Source organism: Phycodurus eques, chromosome 1 (genome assembly GCF_024500275.1).
Source record: "Phycodurus eques isolate BA_2022a chromosome 1, UOR_Pequ_1.1, whole genome shotgun sequence".
Lineage (NCBI taxonomy): Eukaryota > Metazoa > Chordata > Actinopteri > Syngnathiformes > Syngnathidae > Phycodurus > Phycodurus eques.
The window spans coordinates 19,000,302-19,015,953 of NC_084525.1; the positions used below are offsets into that span (position 1 = coordinate 19,000,302).

General features: G+C 41.3%; 1 protein-coding gene across 1 annotated transcript; it reads left to right on the forward strand.

Annotated features, from left to right (window-relative positions):
* The first annotated feature begins 1,104 nt into the window (after positions 1-1,104).
* ttll9 (tubulin tyrosine ligase-like family, member 9) lies at positions 1,105-10,543 on the forward strand. Its single transcript, XM_061681720.1, has 13 exons — positions 1,105-1,701; positions 3,079-3,171; positions 5,764-5,866; positions 5,953-6,138; positions 6,276-6,344; positions 6,432-6,525; positions 6,608-6,648; positions 7,364-7,451; positions 7,602-7,660; positions 7,756-7,952; positions 8,381-8,494; positions 9,639-9,763; positions 9,910-10,543. The coding sequence occupies exons 1-13, from the start codon at positions 1,652-1,654 to the stop codon at positions 9,978-9,980; spliced, it is 1,290 nt and encodes a 429-aa protein (XP_061537704.1). The 5' UTR covers positions 1,105-1,651; the 3' UTR covers positions 9,981-10,543.
* Positions 10,544-15,652: the final 5,109 nt, after the last annotated feature.

Here is a 15,652-nt window from a genome sequence, read left to right on the forward strand (position 1 = left end):
AAGCTATTTATCAACAACACCCAGAAATGCCGCCGGCTTCTCTGGGCCTGAGCTCATCTAAGATGGACTAATGAAAAGTGGAAAAGTGTTCTGTGGTCCGACGAGTCAAATTGTTTTTGGAAAATGTGGACGTTGTGACATAAACCCAATTGAGCATCTCTGGAAAGACCTGAAAATGGCTGCCCACCAACGTTCACCATCCAACCTGACAGAACTGGAGAGGATCTGCAAGGAGCAATGGCAGATGATCCCCAAATCCAGGTGTGAATCATTCCCCAAAAGACTCATGGCTGTATTAGCTCAAAGGGGTGCTTCTAATACTGAGCAAAGGGTATGAATATTTATGGCTGTGTGATATTTCAGTTTTTCTTTTTTAATAAATCTGCAAAAATTTCAACAATTCCGATTTTTCCCTGTCAATATGAGGTGCTGTGTGTACATTATTGAGGAGGAAAAATTTACTTAAACGATTTTAGCAAATGGATGCAATATGAGTAAGAGTGACAAATTTAAGGAGTCTGAATACTTTCCGTACCCACGTAACACAGCGGTGTGTTTTTGTTTTTTGTTATGCTACAACGAGTACATCAAGCTTATGTACTCGATGAACCTTACATCCATGTCTTTAGTATATCGAAGAAATACACAGAGAAAATGTTCTCTGTTCATTTCTATTTGTATATGAAAATATATTTGTAGGTTAATTTTTTTTTTTTTTGTGTGTACTAATAGGCTGGTATTTAATTACAATATGCAGTTCTGTTATTGTATTTTAACATTTCTCTGTTGATGTGCTGTAAAGCTGAGCATCATCATTTTGTCAAAATGTTTAATTAAACTACTTTATGTCGGCTCTAATTCGATTGCGTTGGTTGACCCAATGTTGAGGCCGGTCGGTGAGCGGAGATCGATGTAATTCATTTGGCATTAAGTGCAGGGTCAATTAAGCTTGTTTTGTAGTGTCATGTCATGTTTGACTCACCTGCCATTTTATAAAATAAAAAACAAAGCTTAATTTGACGCCTAAACGTCGCGAGTTCGAGCTCCTTATGTCACGTGATGCTTTCACGTGCTCGTCGCTAAGTGTTTGACGTCATAGAGCGGTGACACTTTTCATGCGCTCGTTGTAAACCTGTGAGTCTTTTTTGTCGGTCGTAATCGTTACACCCTGACTTACGCACTCAATTCTTCTGCTACAGGATACATTCCTTAAGAGACACTTCTTGGCAGCATACTTCAGGTGTTGTGTCGACTCGAGAAAAGGCGACACTCCCACTTCGTAATGTACGCTGTTGTCACGTTACCACTGTTGCTTGTTTCAGTGGCTCACCATGGGCCACTTAAATGTATCTCGTAACGCCTATTCTGTTTTTGCAGGATTGTATTATTGCGAGCACGGTGGTTAGTTAATCATGTTTCGAACGTGTGTAGACTGCGTGTTCCCCCGTGCTGCGTGGGTTTTCACAAAGTACGCTCGCGTCCCCCCACATCCCTAAAAATGCATGTTAGGTTCATTGAAGACTGTAAATTGTCCATTTGTTAGTGTCAATGGCTGTTTCTCTTTATGTGCCCTGCGATATGCTGGCAACCAGTCCAGGGTGTAACCCACCTCTCGCCCGAAGTCAAAGGCTCCAGTTGACCAGTGAACCTAATGAGAATACGTGATGAAAATGGATGGTATTGTTGCAAGATTGAATATAGGTATGATACTAACATTTCCAAAATACCTCCATATCAAAATAGACAATATCATTGGATAGAGGAGTGATACACTAATAAAATTAGCCCACGTTTGTAAGAATTGGATCACGATTAAGGATTTTATGCCACTTTTTATTTCGCAATTTGGCACAAATTGATATATCCAGAAATCAATGTAAATCATTAGATATTTGTGACCGAACTCTCCACTCTTTGGTAGAAAAATGCCCGGTTGTTTCTTTCACAGCTGCATTTGCAAATGCATTACGGTTGCCATTCACAAGTTGACAACCAATTTTGACGGAAGAAAAAAAATAAATCTTTGATTAGACTCTAAATTGCCCGTAGGTGTGAATGTGGGTGCGAATTGTTGGTTGTTTTTATGTACCCTGCGGTTGACTGGCGACCAATTCACGGTATTCCCCGCCTCTTGCCCAAAGATGGCAGGCTCCAGCATGCCTGTGGCCCTTGTGAGGATAAGCGGTACACCAAATGGACGGATGATTACGCACCAAATTGGGTGATATTTTCCATACAGGTACCTCAGTACATAAACTAATACTGACAGATTCTTACTCACCAACTAAATCAATGTTTTTTTATGAGCAAAAACTTCAAAGCAGTGCAGCCATGGTTCAGAAAATTTAAATCCAACAAAACTAAATGGAGGCTGATCTGGGGTTTCCCCATTGACGCCATGAATGGGAATTACAGGAATTCCTTTCGGCATCCCTAAAAATTACAATTTAGTCAGGGGTATCCCTGCCACTTGGTGAAAGACGTGATCCAATGTTTGGAACCTGTAGGCGGCCGCCGAGTCAACAGATCCTAATGTACCTATTTAATACCATGGTGTCTGTCACTTGTAAGAAAGTAGACCAATTATTTAGTTGTATTCCTACCATTTAAACGGTGTCAAATAATCTACAAATGAGACAAACTGGTGCTGGAAGCCAAGCTAAATAGGGGCTAAATTGGGCCAGCTAGTAAAGATAAAATAGCATCGGAGTGAGTTAGTTTGAAATGATGTGCAATTTGTAACTAATGAGTAGGAAATTTTTATTTGTAATCAAAAGGATGACTACCAATGATTATAACTCGCAAAGTGGTACCTTACTAGTGGATGAGTCTGTTTTATACTGCTAAACTTTGTGCAAACACTGTACGAGTGTACAAACTTTGCCAGACACTGAGATGAACAGTTCCAGTTTTTTTGAGAAATTATTTTGTCTCCCTCTGTATCGCAATGACATGGTATAGTCATGTTCTTAGAAGGTAAAGTACCATTACAAATACCATCATCAGGAGCTGTTATTTAAAGATAAGGTTACAACAGAGTTGTCACGTCATGTAAACCTTTTGTAATTGTCACCCCAGGGAGGGAAGATATATTGTGCGCTACAAATGTAGTCAACCTGGCCCCATACAGGATGTATTGAGGCAAAGACCAGGCTGGATTGAAGTCAAAGAGTGAGTATGTTACATGGTCAGCATACACGCGTGGCCAAAATTGTTTGGCTCTGTTAATGAAAGAAAAACCCACATTGATCACAGAAATAATCTGACAAAAGTAATACAAATAAAAAAATAATGGAAATTAACCAATGAATGTCAGACATTGCTTTTGAATTGTGGTTCAACAATTATTTAAAAAAAAAAAAAACATTTGGGAAACAGGCCTGGACAGAAATGATGGTATCCCTAGAAAAGTTTGAAAATTATTTGACCATGGGGACATGTTCAAACAAAGTGTGTCCTCTAATTAGCATCACAGGTGATTTCAAACTGGTGGCACGGTTGTCGACTGGTTAGCACATCTGCCTCACAGTTCTGAGGACCGGACTTCAAATCCCAGCCTCGCCTGTGTGGAGTCTGCATGTTCTCCCCGTGGCTGTGTGGGTTTTCTCCGGGTAGTCCGGTTTCCTCCCACATCCCAAAAACATGTATGGTAGGTTAATTGCAGACTCTAAATTGTCCGTAAGTGTGAATGTGAGTGTGAATAGTGGTAGCTTCTGTGCGCCCTGCGATTGGCTGGTGGCCAGTTTAGGGCGTAACCCGCCTCTCGCCCGAAGATAGCTGGGATAGGCTCCAGCCTGCCCGCGACCTGCGTGAGGATAAGCGATTTGGAAAATGGATGAATGGTGTCTTCAAACTTGTAATAAGTCAATCGGCCTATTTATAGGGTGCCAAGTAATCACTGTGCTGTTTGGTGACATGGTGTGTACCACACTAAACATGACTCACAGGAAGCAAAGGAGAGAGTTGTCTCAGGAGATTAGAAAGAAAATATACACAAGCACGTTAAAGGCTATAAAACCATCTCCAAAGCAGCTTGACTGAAGTTGCATAAATTATTCCGAAATTTAAGATTCGAAGGCCGAGAATCAGAATCTGCACGGGATCCGACCTTCCTGGATGTGGCCGCAGGAGGAATATTGGTGACAAATTGAAGAGACTGACAATACAAATGGTAACAAAAGAGCCCAGAACAACCTGAAAGAAATTAAAATTGAACTCCAAGGTCAAGATCGCTCCAACTGTCGTTGTTTGAGCCAAATGGGGCTTTATGGGAGACCACCAAGGTAACACCACTGTTGAAAATAAATCATAAAAAAGTGAGACTGGAATTTGTCAAACTGCATGTTGACAGCCGCAAAGCGTCTGGAGGAATGTCCAATGGACCGATGAGACAAAACTGGAACATTTTGGCAAGGCACATCAGCTCTGTTCTGTTCACAGACGATAAAAATGAAGCATACAGACATGGAGGAGGCTCTGTTAGGTTCTGTTGCTGCTTTACTACTTACTACATCTGGCACAGGGTGTCTTGAATCTGTGCAGGGTACAATAAAATCTCAAGACTATTAAGGTATTCTAGAGAGAAATGTGCTGCCTAGTGTCAGAAAGCTATGCTCTCAGTCACACGTCACGGATCTTGCAACAGGATAATTACCTGAAACACAGCTAAAAACACCCAAGAATGGCTTAGAGAAAAACATTGGACTATTAAGTGGCCTTCTATGAGTCCTGATCGAAATCCTATTGAACATCTGTGGAAGGAGCTGAAACATGCCGTCTGGAGAAAGTACCCTCCAAACCTGAGACAACTGGAGCAGTTTGCTCATAAAGAGTGGGCCAAAATACCTGCTGAGAGGTGCAAAAGTCTAATTGAAAGGTACAAAAATCATTTAATTGCAGTGATTGCCTCGAAATGTTGTGCACCAAAATATTAAGGGTTCCATCATTTTTCCAGGCCTAGTGCAGGCATAGCAAGTACAGGTCACTTCTGAAGGTTATTGGGCAATGCGAGACAGTGTCACTTCACTTGCATGTGTCCTAGATACTCATTTCTGGGACCTTTACAGGAGCCACTCACTAATTCCGATAAATAACTCATTACTATGAGAACTTCCTGGGTATCCCCTCACTTGCACTCTGTTTCTATAGGTGGTTAAAATTTACATAGCCACTCCCACCACATCTCAGGCATACAGCCGGGTCCACGACCTCTGTCCCGCATACGCCGCCTCCTGTCCAGTCCTGTCCTAGATCTTCCTGTCCCGTCTTTCACACACTACTGCCCCATACAACACTCAACTGTGATGTGTCATTGTACGAGGCATATAATGATTTACTTTCCTCTTTCTTACAGCTAATGTCCTGTCTTTTGTTGTCGTCTCCTATATTTATCTTTTGAATCTCACTCCCCTTTAAAACTTTGTTCTCTAAAACTCCACTGTGGCACAATAAAACTGTTACGGGATAAAAGTGATACAGATCCTCCTTTCTGCTTAACCTAACACCTGAACAGAGAAAAAAATAGAATAAAAAATCTAGGCCTGTTTCATTAGTTTGTTTTTAAAAAGAATTTTGTTGAACTACAATTCAAAAGCCATGTCTGATATTACTTTTGTCAGGTTCAAGTTATTTCTGTGACCACTGGGTTTTTATTTAATTAACACAGGGCTACCAACAATTTTGTCCATGTGTGTAACAAAAATCTGCTTCTGTGCAATATTTGTTGTTTGTTGTTGGATCTATTCTTTTTTTTTTTTCTTAAAGTGATGGTGAATGGGACTTCCACTGGTGTGGGGTTGGCTGGCTCAAGGAGAATTTGTACATGGAGGAACATGTAAGAGTCAACCATTTTCGCAACCATTACGAGGTGAGGAAGCATTTGTTTGACTAGTTTTATCACCTCAATCCTTCGCTTTCATTAATAAAGCTTCGGTTGCATGCTTTTTTATTCAGCTGACGCGCAAAGACTTCATGCTGAAAAATCTGAAAAGATTCAAAAAGAATCTTGAAAGGGAGGCCAGCTGCACGGAGGGCTCTAAATGTGATTTCTTCCCCTGCACTTTTGCTCTGCCTAATGAGTATCATCTCTTTGTGGAGGAGTTCAAAAGAAACCCTGGTAGCACCTGGATCATGAAGCCGGTTAGCTCAAGTTGATCACAGATCCATAAAAGAATGTTATGACTTCAGAAAGAATGACTATACTGCATTTGACCTAGGATAAAAAGAGAAAACCTTACCAAGTAATAAAGACTACATTTAGTGCAATATTTTCGCAGGCAGCAAAATCTCAAGGGGCAGGCATCTTCCTTTTTAAAAAACTAAAAGACATCATGGAATGGAGGAAGGTATGTGATTTTGAATGATAACAAATGGGTGGCTAAACATCCTAGAAATCACAGCAGTGTACTATAACTGATTATGTTGTGTTTCAGCATGATGGCACTCGCTCTGAGGAGCAGAAAGATGCAGCTCAAGTGGAAAGCTATGTGGCGCAGCGCTACATTGAGAACCCCTACCTACTTGGTGGTAATCCACTGACTCAACAATGAAATTTGACCAGGAAAGAAGTAAAGCAAGATACATTTACTGATTCACTATCTGTCGACAGGGAGGAAGTTTGACCTGCGAGTCTATCTGATGGTCACATCAGTATGTAAATACATTTGTGAAGCCAACATTTATATATACAATTTTAATTTGTGGAGATGACTCAAACATTATTCATACTCTGGTGGACAGATTTTGTGCCAGAATGGGTATCTTCTGGCTGGAAATTACACAAGATAGTGGCAAAAGACAGAAGTTGTGGTAGAAATAATCATTCTTAAATAATTGACTTTTTTAACATTTAAAGAATTATTTGTACCTCTGACAATTTTGAGGGAATTCATCCTAAAAGAGCCAGGTAAATTCTCATCAATTCAGAGCAGTGATTATGAACTGGTGTTTTTTTTTTTGCCCAAAAGTATGTCGTGGATCCATTATGGGTGGGTCAAGGACTTACAGGGGGTCCTTTTGTTTCTGTTCATCTTTGTTGTTTTGTTTTATATTCATCAGCTAGATGGCACCCAGGACGATATCGGGTTAGGAGCCAATCCTATGTCTTTTGTGAGGAGGAATCTAATACAGCTACTGATCTAGAACATTGTAATTAACTAAACATTTACAAAATACAATACTGGACGTTGAAATAATGAAAATAGGAGTTTTTTTTTTTTTTAAAAACACTTTATTGTATAATTTCCAGCTAAAGATAACCAAACTCAAAACCAACCAACCAAATTAACTAACTATAATAATTAATAATAATTTGGTATCCTTAATATGTATACTGTATCTAATACTGTATGTTGTTGTTGTTCAGTATTTTCCCTTGAAGGCATGGTTATATCGAGAGGGTTTTGCTCGCCTCTCAAGCACACGCTTCTCCCTTAGTAGTATTGATGATAAGTGTATCCTTTTTGATCATTTTATGCAGTGTTGATATATTTATGCATTTGCTACTACATTGTAATTTCAATATACTGCTAATTTCTTTTACATAGCGAACATTCCTGAATCCAAAATAAGTTTCTACAATTTCCTTAGTTCCCCCTTTACAGATGTCCATCTCACGAATGTGGCTGTTCAAAAAACAGCACCTGACTATGATCCTGAAAAAGTGAGTAGTTCACATTCTCAACACCGTTGTTACCCGTAGCAGCTTCTGACTTCAAAACAGCTTTTTCCTAAAAGTATGTGTCCCCCTGTACCTAGGGATGTAAATGGAAGATACAGAAGCTCCGTAGGTACCTGACTGCAAAGCACGGAAGGCAGGTGGTGGAAAGTCTGTTCAAAGAGATGGATAACATCTTCATCAGTAGCCTCCAGAGTGTGCAGAAGATCATTATAAATGACAAACACTGCTTTGAGCTCTACGGCTATGACATTATGTTAGATGAGAACCTCAAACCGTGTGAGTTGAAATATAAAACAAATGTGTGTTTTGTATTCACAGTGCATCACCGGTTACACTGAGGTATGCATTTTTAATGTACACACAGATATACATGCTCGAACACGTACGTAAAGATATGCACACAAAAAACATGCTCACATGGGGGTAAGCACGCAGGAGAACAAGCCCTGTTATTGTGCATTAAACCTGCCGACCTGGATATCAAAACAGTCGTAAAATCTTCTCGTGGCCAAAGGAAAGTATGACTATAATACATGTCTGTATAGTGTACTTGGCAAACTGACAATATCTGTACTCTGCCTATTGTAAAATATTAATAACAATGCCTCTGCAAATGTTATAATGTTATTTGCATTCCTACCTAAGGGCCCTCATTGAAAAGATGACCTAATGGCCAGTGGTGCCGCCATATTTTATTTGCAGGTGGTTAATAGAAGTAAATGCCTCTCCATCACTTGCACCTAGTAGTCAGGAGGATTATGACATGAAGTACAGCCTGCTGGAAGACACTGTGAATATTGTGGATATGGAAGGAAGGTAAATCGCTGTCTCCTGAAATTATGGCTTTTGTTGAGAAGTTCTTTCTTCAGACCCATGACCTCCATCCCATCAATTACCTTTGGGATTAATTAAAACAGATGTTGCCCTCACATCAATCGTCGGAAACCAAATTTCCAACTGCAGTCTTGTACACATTCGTCAATAGAGTGGCTGGAAACTGTTGCAGCTGAAAAAATAGTTTCAGTATGTCGAGCTGCGAAATTTTACGAAATGTCCGTATTTTGTTACGGAAATCTGATTGTTCCAGATATTGGAGGAGAAAAAAAATCTAGCGTCCGAAATTACCGGCCAATATGACGCCGTGTCCGGCCACTGTGATGAAAAAAGAGAGAAAAATAGCTGCTTGGGTGCATGTTATTTTATTACACAACCCCTCCCACCCCTGATTTTTTTTTTTTTTTTTTTTTAAAGAATATTATTAATAAATATTTATAAGATAACCTTTAGTCCCACAATGGGGTCATTTCCATCATTTCAGTAGCAATAGTGGATATAGGAAATATAAGTAGAATACAAGAGAAGTCATCTATCATCTAAGTACATTCACAGAATAGAAATCTAAACTATTGTCAACTATCCAATTCAATCTATCAGCAATGTCCTTTGTTTGGAAAATAGAGTGCTGAGTTTAAATTTTGACATTTGAGATCTGATTAATCTGATGTAATACTTTTTTCTTTTTAACCAAGGTTCAAAACATCTAGTAAAGGTGAATATTGACGATGGCACGTCGAAATCTCATTCTTTGATTCATGCTGCAACTGCGTAGGCCATTACAAGTTTAAAATGGCAAATATTGAAACCATAATTAATGATTACGATTATAGAGTCATGTTTATGTTGTGCAATTGAACAGTATGCAAAATAATTGTTATCCTAGTACATAATATACTGCAATAGCATTCCCGTGGTAATGTTCATGACAAAATGTGGAAATTCAGACAAATTTGTACAAATTGTTCTGGAAGTGAGTTTCTATAAGTTGGCAGCTTTGATACATTACTGTAAGTTTCAATACTATTTGTCCATACGGTGAAGGTTATTTTGTTAATTTGTATCAATGAATGTGAGAAGGTCATCTCCTATGAGCACAACGCAAACAGTAACTGCTGTTTCTCAGGTTGACTGGAAAGGAGAAGAGAGTGGGCGGTTATGATCTCGTCTGGAATGATGGGCCTGTCTATAGCGAGGACGTTGATCCAGAAATATTTGGCTGTTCATCTTTAAAAGCCAACACATACTTGGGTAAGGGAGCAGCTTATTTGGAGTCAATTTGCCTGCTTGCTTGTACATATATTTAATTTTAAATATATGTACAAGTATATTGTACATATATTTAAAATATTGAGTGACATGAGACAAAGATGATCATTAACTTACTTTTTTTTCAGGGTGTGCAAATGACAGAGAACACCAACTAAATACACTTGTGAAACCTTTTCCCGGCCAGAAGAGGCTATGAACTTGTCAGTTTGATGTTGGGCCACTAAATAACTTTCTTCATGACCTCACTTGTAACATCAGTCTCAAGAGTTGGCATTGATTGCTTTTTTTAACTGGACCTCAACTTCATGAAGTTGATTACTTCTCTGTTGTCAGCATTTATTAGACTATTTGTCATGGTTTGTGTTTGTTTAATTTTTTCCTGTCTGCCATGTTTTTCATGTCATGTATGCTCATTTAGTTATTGTCTCCACCTGTTCTCGTCAACCTACCTTGTGTCGACCTTCCCTCCAGCCACTCATGTTTTGTCCAGGTGTTCCCCGTTGTCTCGTCAATTTGTTTGTATTTAGTTCACTGCTTTCTTTCAGGTCTTGTCAGTTCATTGTCATGTCGACGGTAATCTTGTCTCACCCCATGTTTCCATATCCCGTCATGTTGATTAGCGGTCAGTATTTTGGTTTCCATGTTTCTTTGTTACTTTGATTATAGATTTTTGGACTTTGTTAAGTTAGTATTTATAGTTTTTCCATGTACCTTGTTTGCCATCTTTATTTTTGGAATTAAATCTCACTTTTGAGACTCCTGGGGCCTCATGTACAACAGGTGTGTACGCACAAAAACATGGCGTATGTTCTTTTTCACGACAAAGGTCAGATGTATCAAGAGTGAAATGACCGTGGAAATGTGCGGTACCACACGCCAACTACATGGCTGCGTACGCATGTTTTTACATCTCTTGGTGCTTTGGAAACTGCTGGGAATCTTATAATAAATATGCACAACAGAGACGTGAACAATTTGCATTGATGAACAATTAATCCTCGGCAACATTTGATTTCAACAATGTAAAAGAGGCAAGGACTCAGAATTCACTTGTTAACCAGTGTATTTAATTAATCACTGAGGACACCTATTAATTGATCAAGCCGATCGATTATTTATGCTGCCGATTGCCCTCACAATCTCTTCTGACTAGCACATGCACTGAAAAAGAGTCCTTTGGATTTACTTAATTTGAACATGTACATTGGTTGCACATGATTAAAATGTGTTAAGATTAAATTTTTTAGGAGAAACGTATGTCATTTTAACACCTTTTAATCATGTGCAACCGATGTACATGTTCAAATTAAGTACATTCAAAGGACTTTTTATCAGTGTGCACGGGTGAGGACACGGCCAGTCAGGTGGGCAGGAGCAGCCGGTTGTTGGAGCATAATTGCGTCAGAGACGCTGGGGCTGCTGGAGGCGACGCCAGGAACGGTGGAGGAATCCTCCACGTCTGTGACCAGAGACACGGGACGGTGGACGAATCCCCCGAACATGTAGAGCGTGGCTGCGACTGCGTGTCCTCTCCTGTGTATTAAAATAATTGAGTAATCATAAAGGAGACAACATTTTTGATATCCTCTTTAATATTTAAATTCAAAAGATTACAAATACCATTGTAGCGGACATGCTTCCCGCAAACTGAGGTGACAAAAGTGACTCCCCAGGGCTTGATAAAACTGCCTTCTTCGAAGCCGACCTGCTGTGAGACTCATAGGAAGACGCCTAGTGGACCCTAAACTAATTAACATCAACCCAAGCAGCAAAGGGCAGGTGTTTCACCGGACCATCTTGTCTTTGAATAGGCACAAGTGCTGGGGCAAGGCGCCACCCACTGGCGTTTGAGAGTACTGCAACCCATTAACTCATTTGATGTTTAACCAAGGATAAAAGTCTGTTTTGATATTTCACGAACTCTGCAGAAATATTCCAAATGTATGTCTTGATGTGGACACCAGGGGTGAGGGATGCCGTCAAGCTGAAGAATGAAGGCCTGTGGGACTCCCGAGGCGGCTGATGGGTACCGGCTGGCCAAGCAAAATGCAGCTTTGGTGGTTGCTGAGGTAAAAAATGCAGCCCTATGGGGACACAAGCCAGTGCAAACTGTAGGCCGGTCCCAAGCCCGGATAAATGCAGAGGATTGCGTCAGGAAGGGCATCCGGCTTAAAACTCTGCCAAACAAATATGAGCGTTCATCCAAAGAATTCCATACCGGATCGGTCGTGGCCCGGGTTAACAACGTCCGCCACCGTCAACCTACAGGGTGCTGGTGGAAATTCACCTACTGTGGGTCGAAGAAGAAGAGGTGGAAAGTGAGTTCTTCGGCAGAAAGAGAAGGGGAAAGCACAGAGCCTAGAACTGAATGTGGGGACTTTGAATGTTGGGACTATGACAGGGAAATCTCAGCAGTTGGTTGACATGATGATTAGGCGAAAGGTTGATATATTTTGTGTCCAGGCGACCAGGTGGAACGGCAGTAAGGCTAGAAATTTAGGGGCAGGGTTTAAATTATTTTACCATGGTATAGATGAGAAGAGAAATGGAGTCAGGATTATTTTAAAAGAAGAGTTGGCTAAGAATGTCTTGGAGGTGAAAAGATTATCAGCTCGAATGATGAGGATGAAACTTGAAATTGTGGGTGTTATGTGTAATGTGATTAGTGGCTATGCCCCACATGTAGGATGTGATCTTGAGGTGAAAGAGAAATTCTGGAAGGAGCTAGACGAAGTAGTTCTGAGCATCCCAGACAGAGAGAGAGTCGTGATTGTTGCAGATTGTAATGGACATGTTGGTGAAGGAAATAGGGGTGATGATGAAGTGATGGGTAAGTACGGCATCCAGGAAAGGAACTTGGAGGGACAGATGGTGGTAGACTTTGCAAAAAGGATGCAAATGGCTATAGTGAACACTTTTTTTCCCAGAAGAGGCAGGAACATAGAGTGACCTACAAGAGCGGAGGTAGAAGCACGCAGGTGGATTACATTTTGTGCAGACGATGTAATCTGAAGGAGGTTACCGACTGTAAGGTAGTGGTAGGGGAGAGTGTGCTAGACAGCATAGGATGGTGGTGTGTAAGATGACTCTGGTGGTGGGGAGGAAGATTAGGAAGGCAAAGGCAGAGCAGAGAACCATGTGGTGGAAGCTGAGACAGGACGAGTGTTGTGCAGCTTTTCGGGAAGAGGAAAGACATGCTCTCGGTGGACAGGAGGAGTATCCAGAAGACTGGACCACTCCAGCCAAGGTGATCGGAGAGGCAGGCAGGAGAGTATCTTCTGGCTAGAAAGGAGAGAAGGAAACTTGGTGGTGCAACCTCACAGTACAGGAAATCATGCAAGGAAAAAGGTTAGATAAGAAGAAGTGGGACACTTGAGAGGACCGAGGAGAGGCAAAAGGAATACATTGAAATGCGACATCGGGCAAAGGCCAAACAAGAGGCATATGATGACATGTATGCCAGGTTGGACACAAAAGAAGGAGAAAATTATCTATACAGTTTGACCAGACAGATGGATAGAGATGGGAAGGATGTGCAGCAGGTTAGGGTGATTAAGGATAGAGATGGAAATATGTTGACTGGTGCCAGTAGTGTGCTAGATAGATGGAAAGAATACTTTGAGGAGTTGATGAATGAGGATCATGAGAGAGAAGGGAGAGTAGAAGAGGCAAGTGTGGTGGACCAGGAAGTGGCAATGATTAGTAAGGGGGAAGTTAGAAAGGGATTAAAGAGGATGAAAAATGGAAAGGCAGTTGGTCCTGATGACATTCCTGTAGAGGTATGGAAGCATCTAGGAGAGGTGGCTGTGGAGTTTTTGACCAGCTTCTTCAATAGAATTCTAGTGCGTGAGAAGATGCCTGACGAAAAGAGGAAAAGTGTGCTGGTGCCCGTTTTTAACAACATGGGTGATGTGCAGAGCTGTGGGAACTACATAGGAATAATGTTGATGAGCCACACAATGAAGTTATGGGAAAGAGTAGTGGAGGCTAGACTCAGGACAGAAGTGAGTATTTGCTCGCAACAGTATGGTTTCATGCCTAGAAAGAGTACCGCAGATGCATTATTTGCCTTGAGGATGTCGAGGGAAAAGTACAGAGAAGGTCAGAAGGAGCTACATTGTATCTTTGTAGATCTAGAGAAAGCCTATGCCCGAGTACCCAGAGAGGAACTGTGGTACTGCATGCGGAAGTCTGGAGTGGCAGAGAAGTATGTTAGAATAATACAGGACATGTACGAGGGCACCAGAACAGTGGTGAGGTGTGCTGTAGGTGCGACAGATGAATTTAAGGTGGAGGTGGTACTGCATCAGGGATCAGCCCTGAGCCCCTTCCTGTTTACAGTGGTGATGGATAGGCTGACAGATGAGGTTAGACTGGAATCCCCGTGTACCATGATGTTTGCACATGACTTTGTGATCTGCAGCGAAACCAGGGTGCAGGTGGAGGAACCGTTAGAAAGATGGAGGCATGCACTGGAAAGCAGAGGAATGAAGATTAGCCAAAGTAAAACAGAATATATGTGCATGAATGAGAGGAGTGGTGGTTATTTTCTTTCTTTAGTTAGACCCCTTTGTGTGTTTCCCGCTAGATCCCTTGTAGATGTCATTAAATATTGTATACAATTCCACTCTTGGTTGTATTTTGTGTGTGTTCTGAGTTTAAGGAAGCCTCCGTCATCTAGAACTAGAAAATTTCAGAAAATGTAGCAACCTCTAGATTACGAGACTGATAAAAAGGTTTCTCATCCCTTTCCGTAAATTCTATACACATAAAAAGTGCCGTGGCGTCGCTTTACTAGAAAAAATAGTTTGATTTTAACGATTACATTTAAAATTACGCTAACCTGGAAGTAACGCAGGCGTCTCTTCCGGCTTAATATTTTCTCCTAAATTAATTAAATTTTAGTTAACCCTCATATAAGCTACACCATACAACATTTACGCATTAACCTTTATCTCATAGGGCTGAGTCTAAGTTACTGTATGAACACATTTGTTGTGAGTTATCAAATTAAATGGTATTTACCTTGTGGGGTAGTCAGAGTCAGCCATGTGCTCCCACCAACCCTGACAGCAGTGTCACCCATGATTGCAGCGACTCTCCCCTCAAACAGGGTGAGGCCCTTTGTGTCGGTTCCTCCGGGTATTTTGGCCACACTTTGGTGGTGGGCAGTTGTCCTCTGCTTCACATCCACCTTTATGTCTGGCCATTTCTTTTTCAGTTCAGCGTGTGTGCGTTGTTCTGACCCCAGAGTATTGGCAGCCGCACGCATGCTGTCTCATTCTTTTGCTTGTTAACGCCAGAGGACAGCGTGCCAAAGAGTTTTTTTTGTTTTGCCCACCACTTCATTGAGCAGCATCTCAACTTTACATTCAGATTATTTTTTCTTCATTACCTTGCTCATTTTCTTTTTTTCTGATCATGCAGAGATTGGGATCGCAGGTGCAGGGTTTATTTAAATATGATTTTCATATTTAAATGTGGGCGGCACGGTGGGCGACTGGTTAGAGTGTCAGCCTCACAGTTCTGAGGACCCGGGTTCAATCCCCGGCCCCGCTTGTTTGGAGCTTGCATGTTCTCCCCGTGCCTGCGTGGGTTTTCTCCGGGCACTCCGGTTTCCTCCCACACCCCAAAAACATGCATTAATTGGAGACTCTAAGTTGCCCGTACGCATGACTGTGAGTGCGAATGGTTGTTTGTTTCTGTGTGCCCTGCGATTGGCTGGCAACCAGTTCAGGGTGTACCCCGCCTCCTGCCCGATGACAGCTGGGATAGGCTCCAGCACGCCCACAACCCTAGTGAGGAGAAGCGGCAAAAGAAAATGGATGGATATTTAAATGTGGGCGGCAACGCCAACGTGCGCTCAAT

What these genes read in the sequence shown, in the direction of transcription:
- ttll9 (XM_061681720.1), top strand. Translation starts at nt 1,652, where the DNA reads ATGAGAATACGTGATGAAAATGGATGGTATTGTTGCAAGATTGAATAT. An exon ending in TAGTAGTATTGATGATAAGT is followed by an intron (nt 7,452 to 7,601) that starts GTATCCTTTTTG and finishes CCCCCTTTACAG; the next exon opens with ATGTCCATCTCACGAATGTG. An exon ending in TTAGATGAGAACCTCAAACC is followed by an intron (nt 7,953 to 8,380) that starts GTGTGAGTTGAA and finishes TTTTATTTGCAG; the next exon opens with GTGGTTAATAGAAGTAAATG.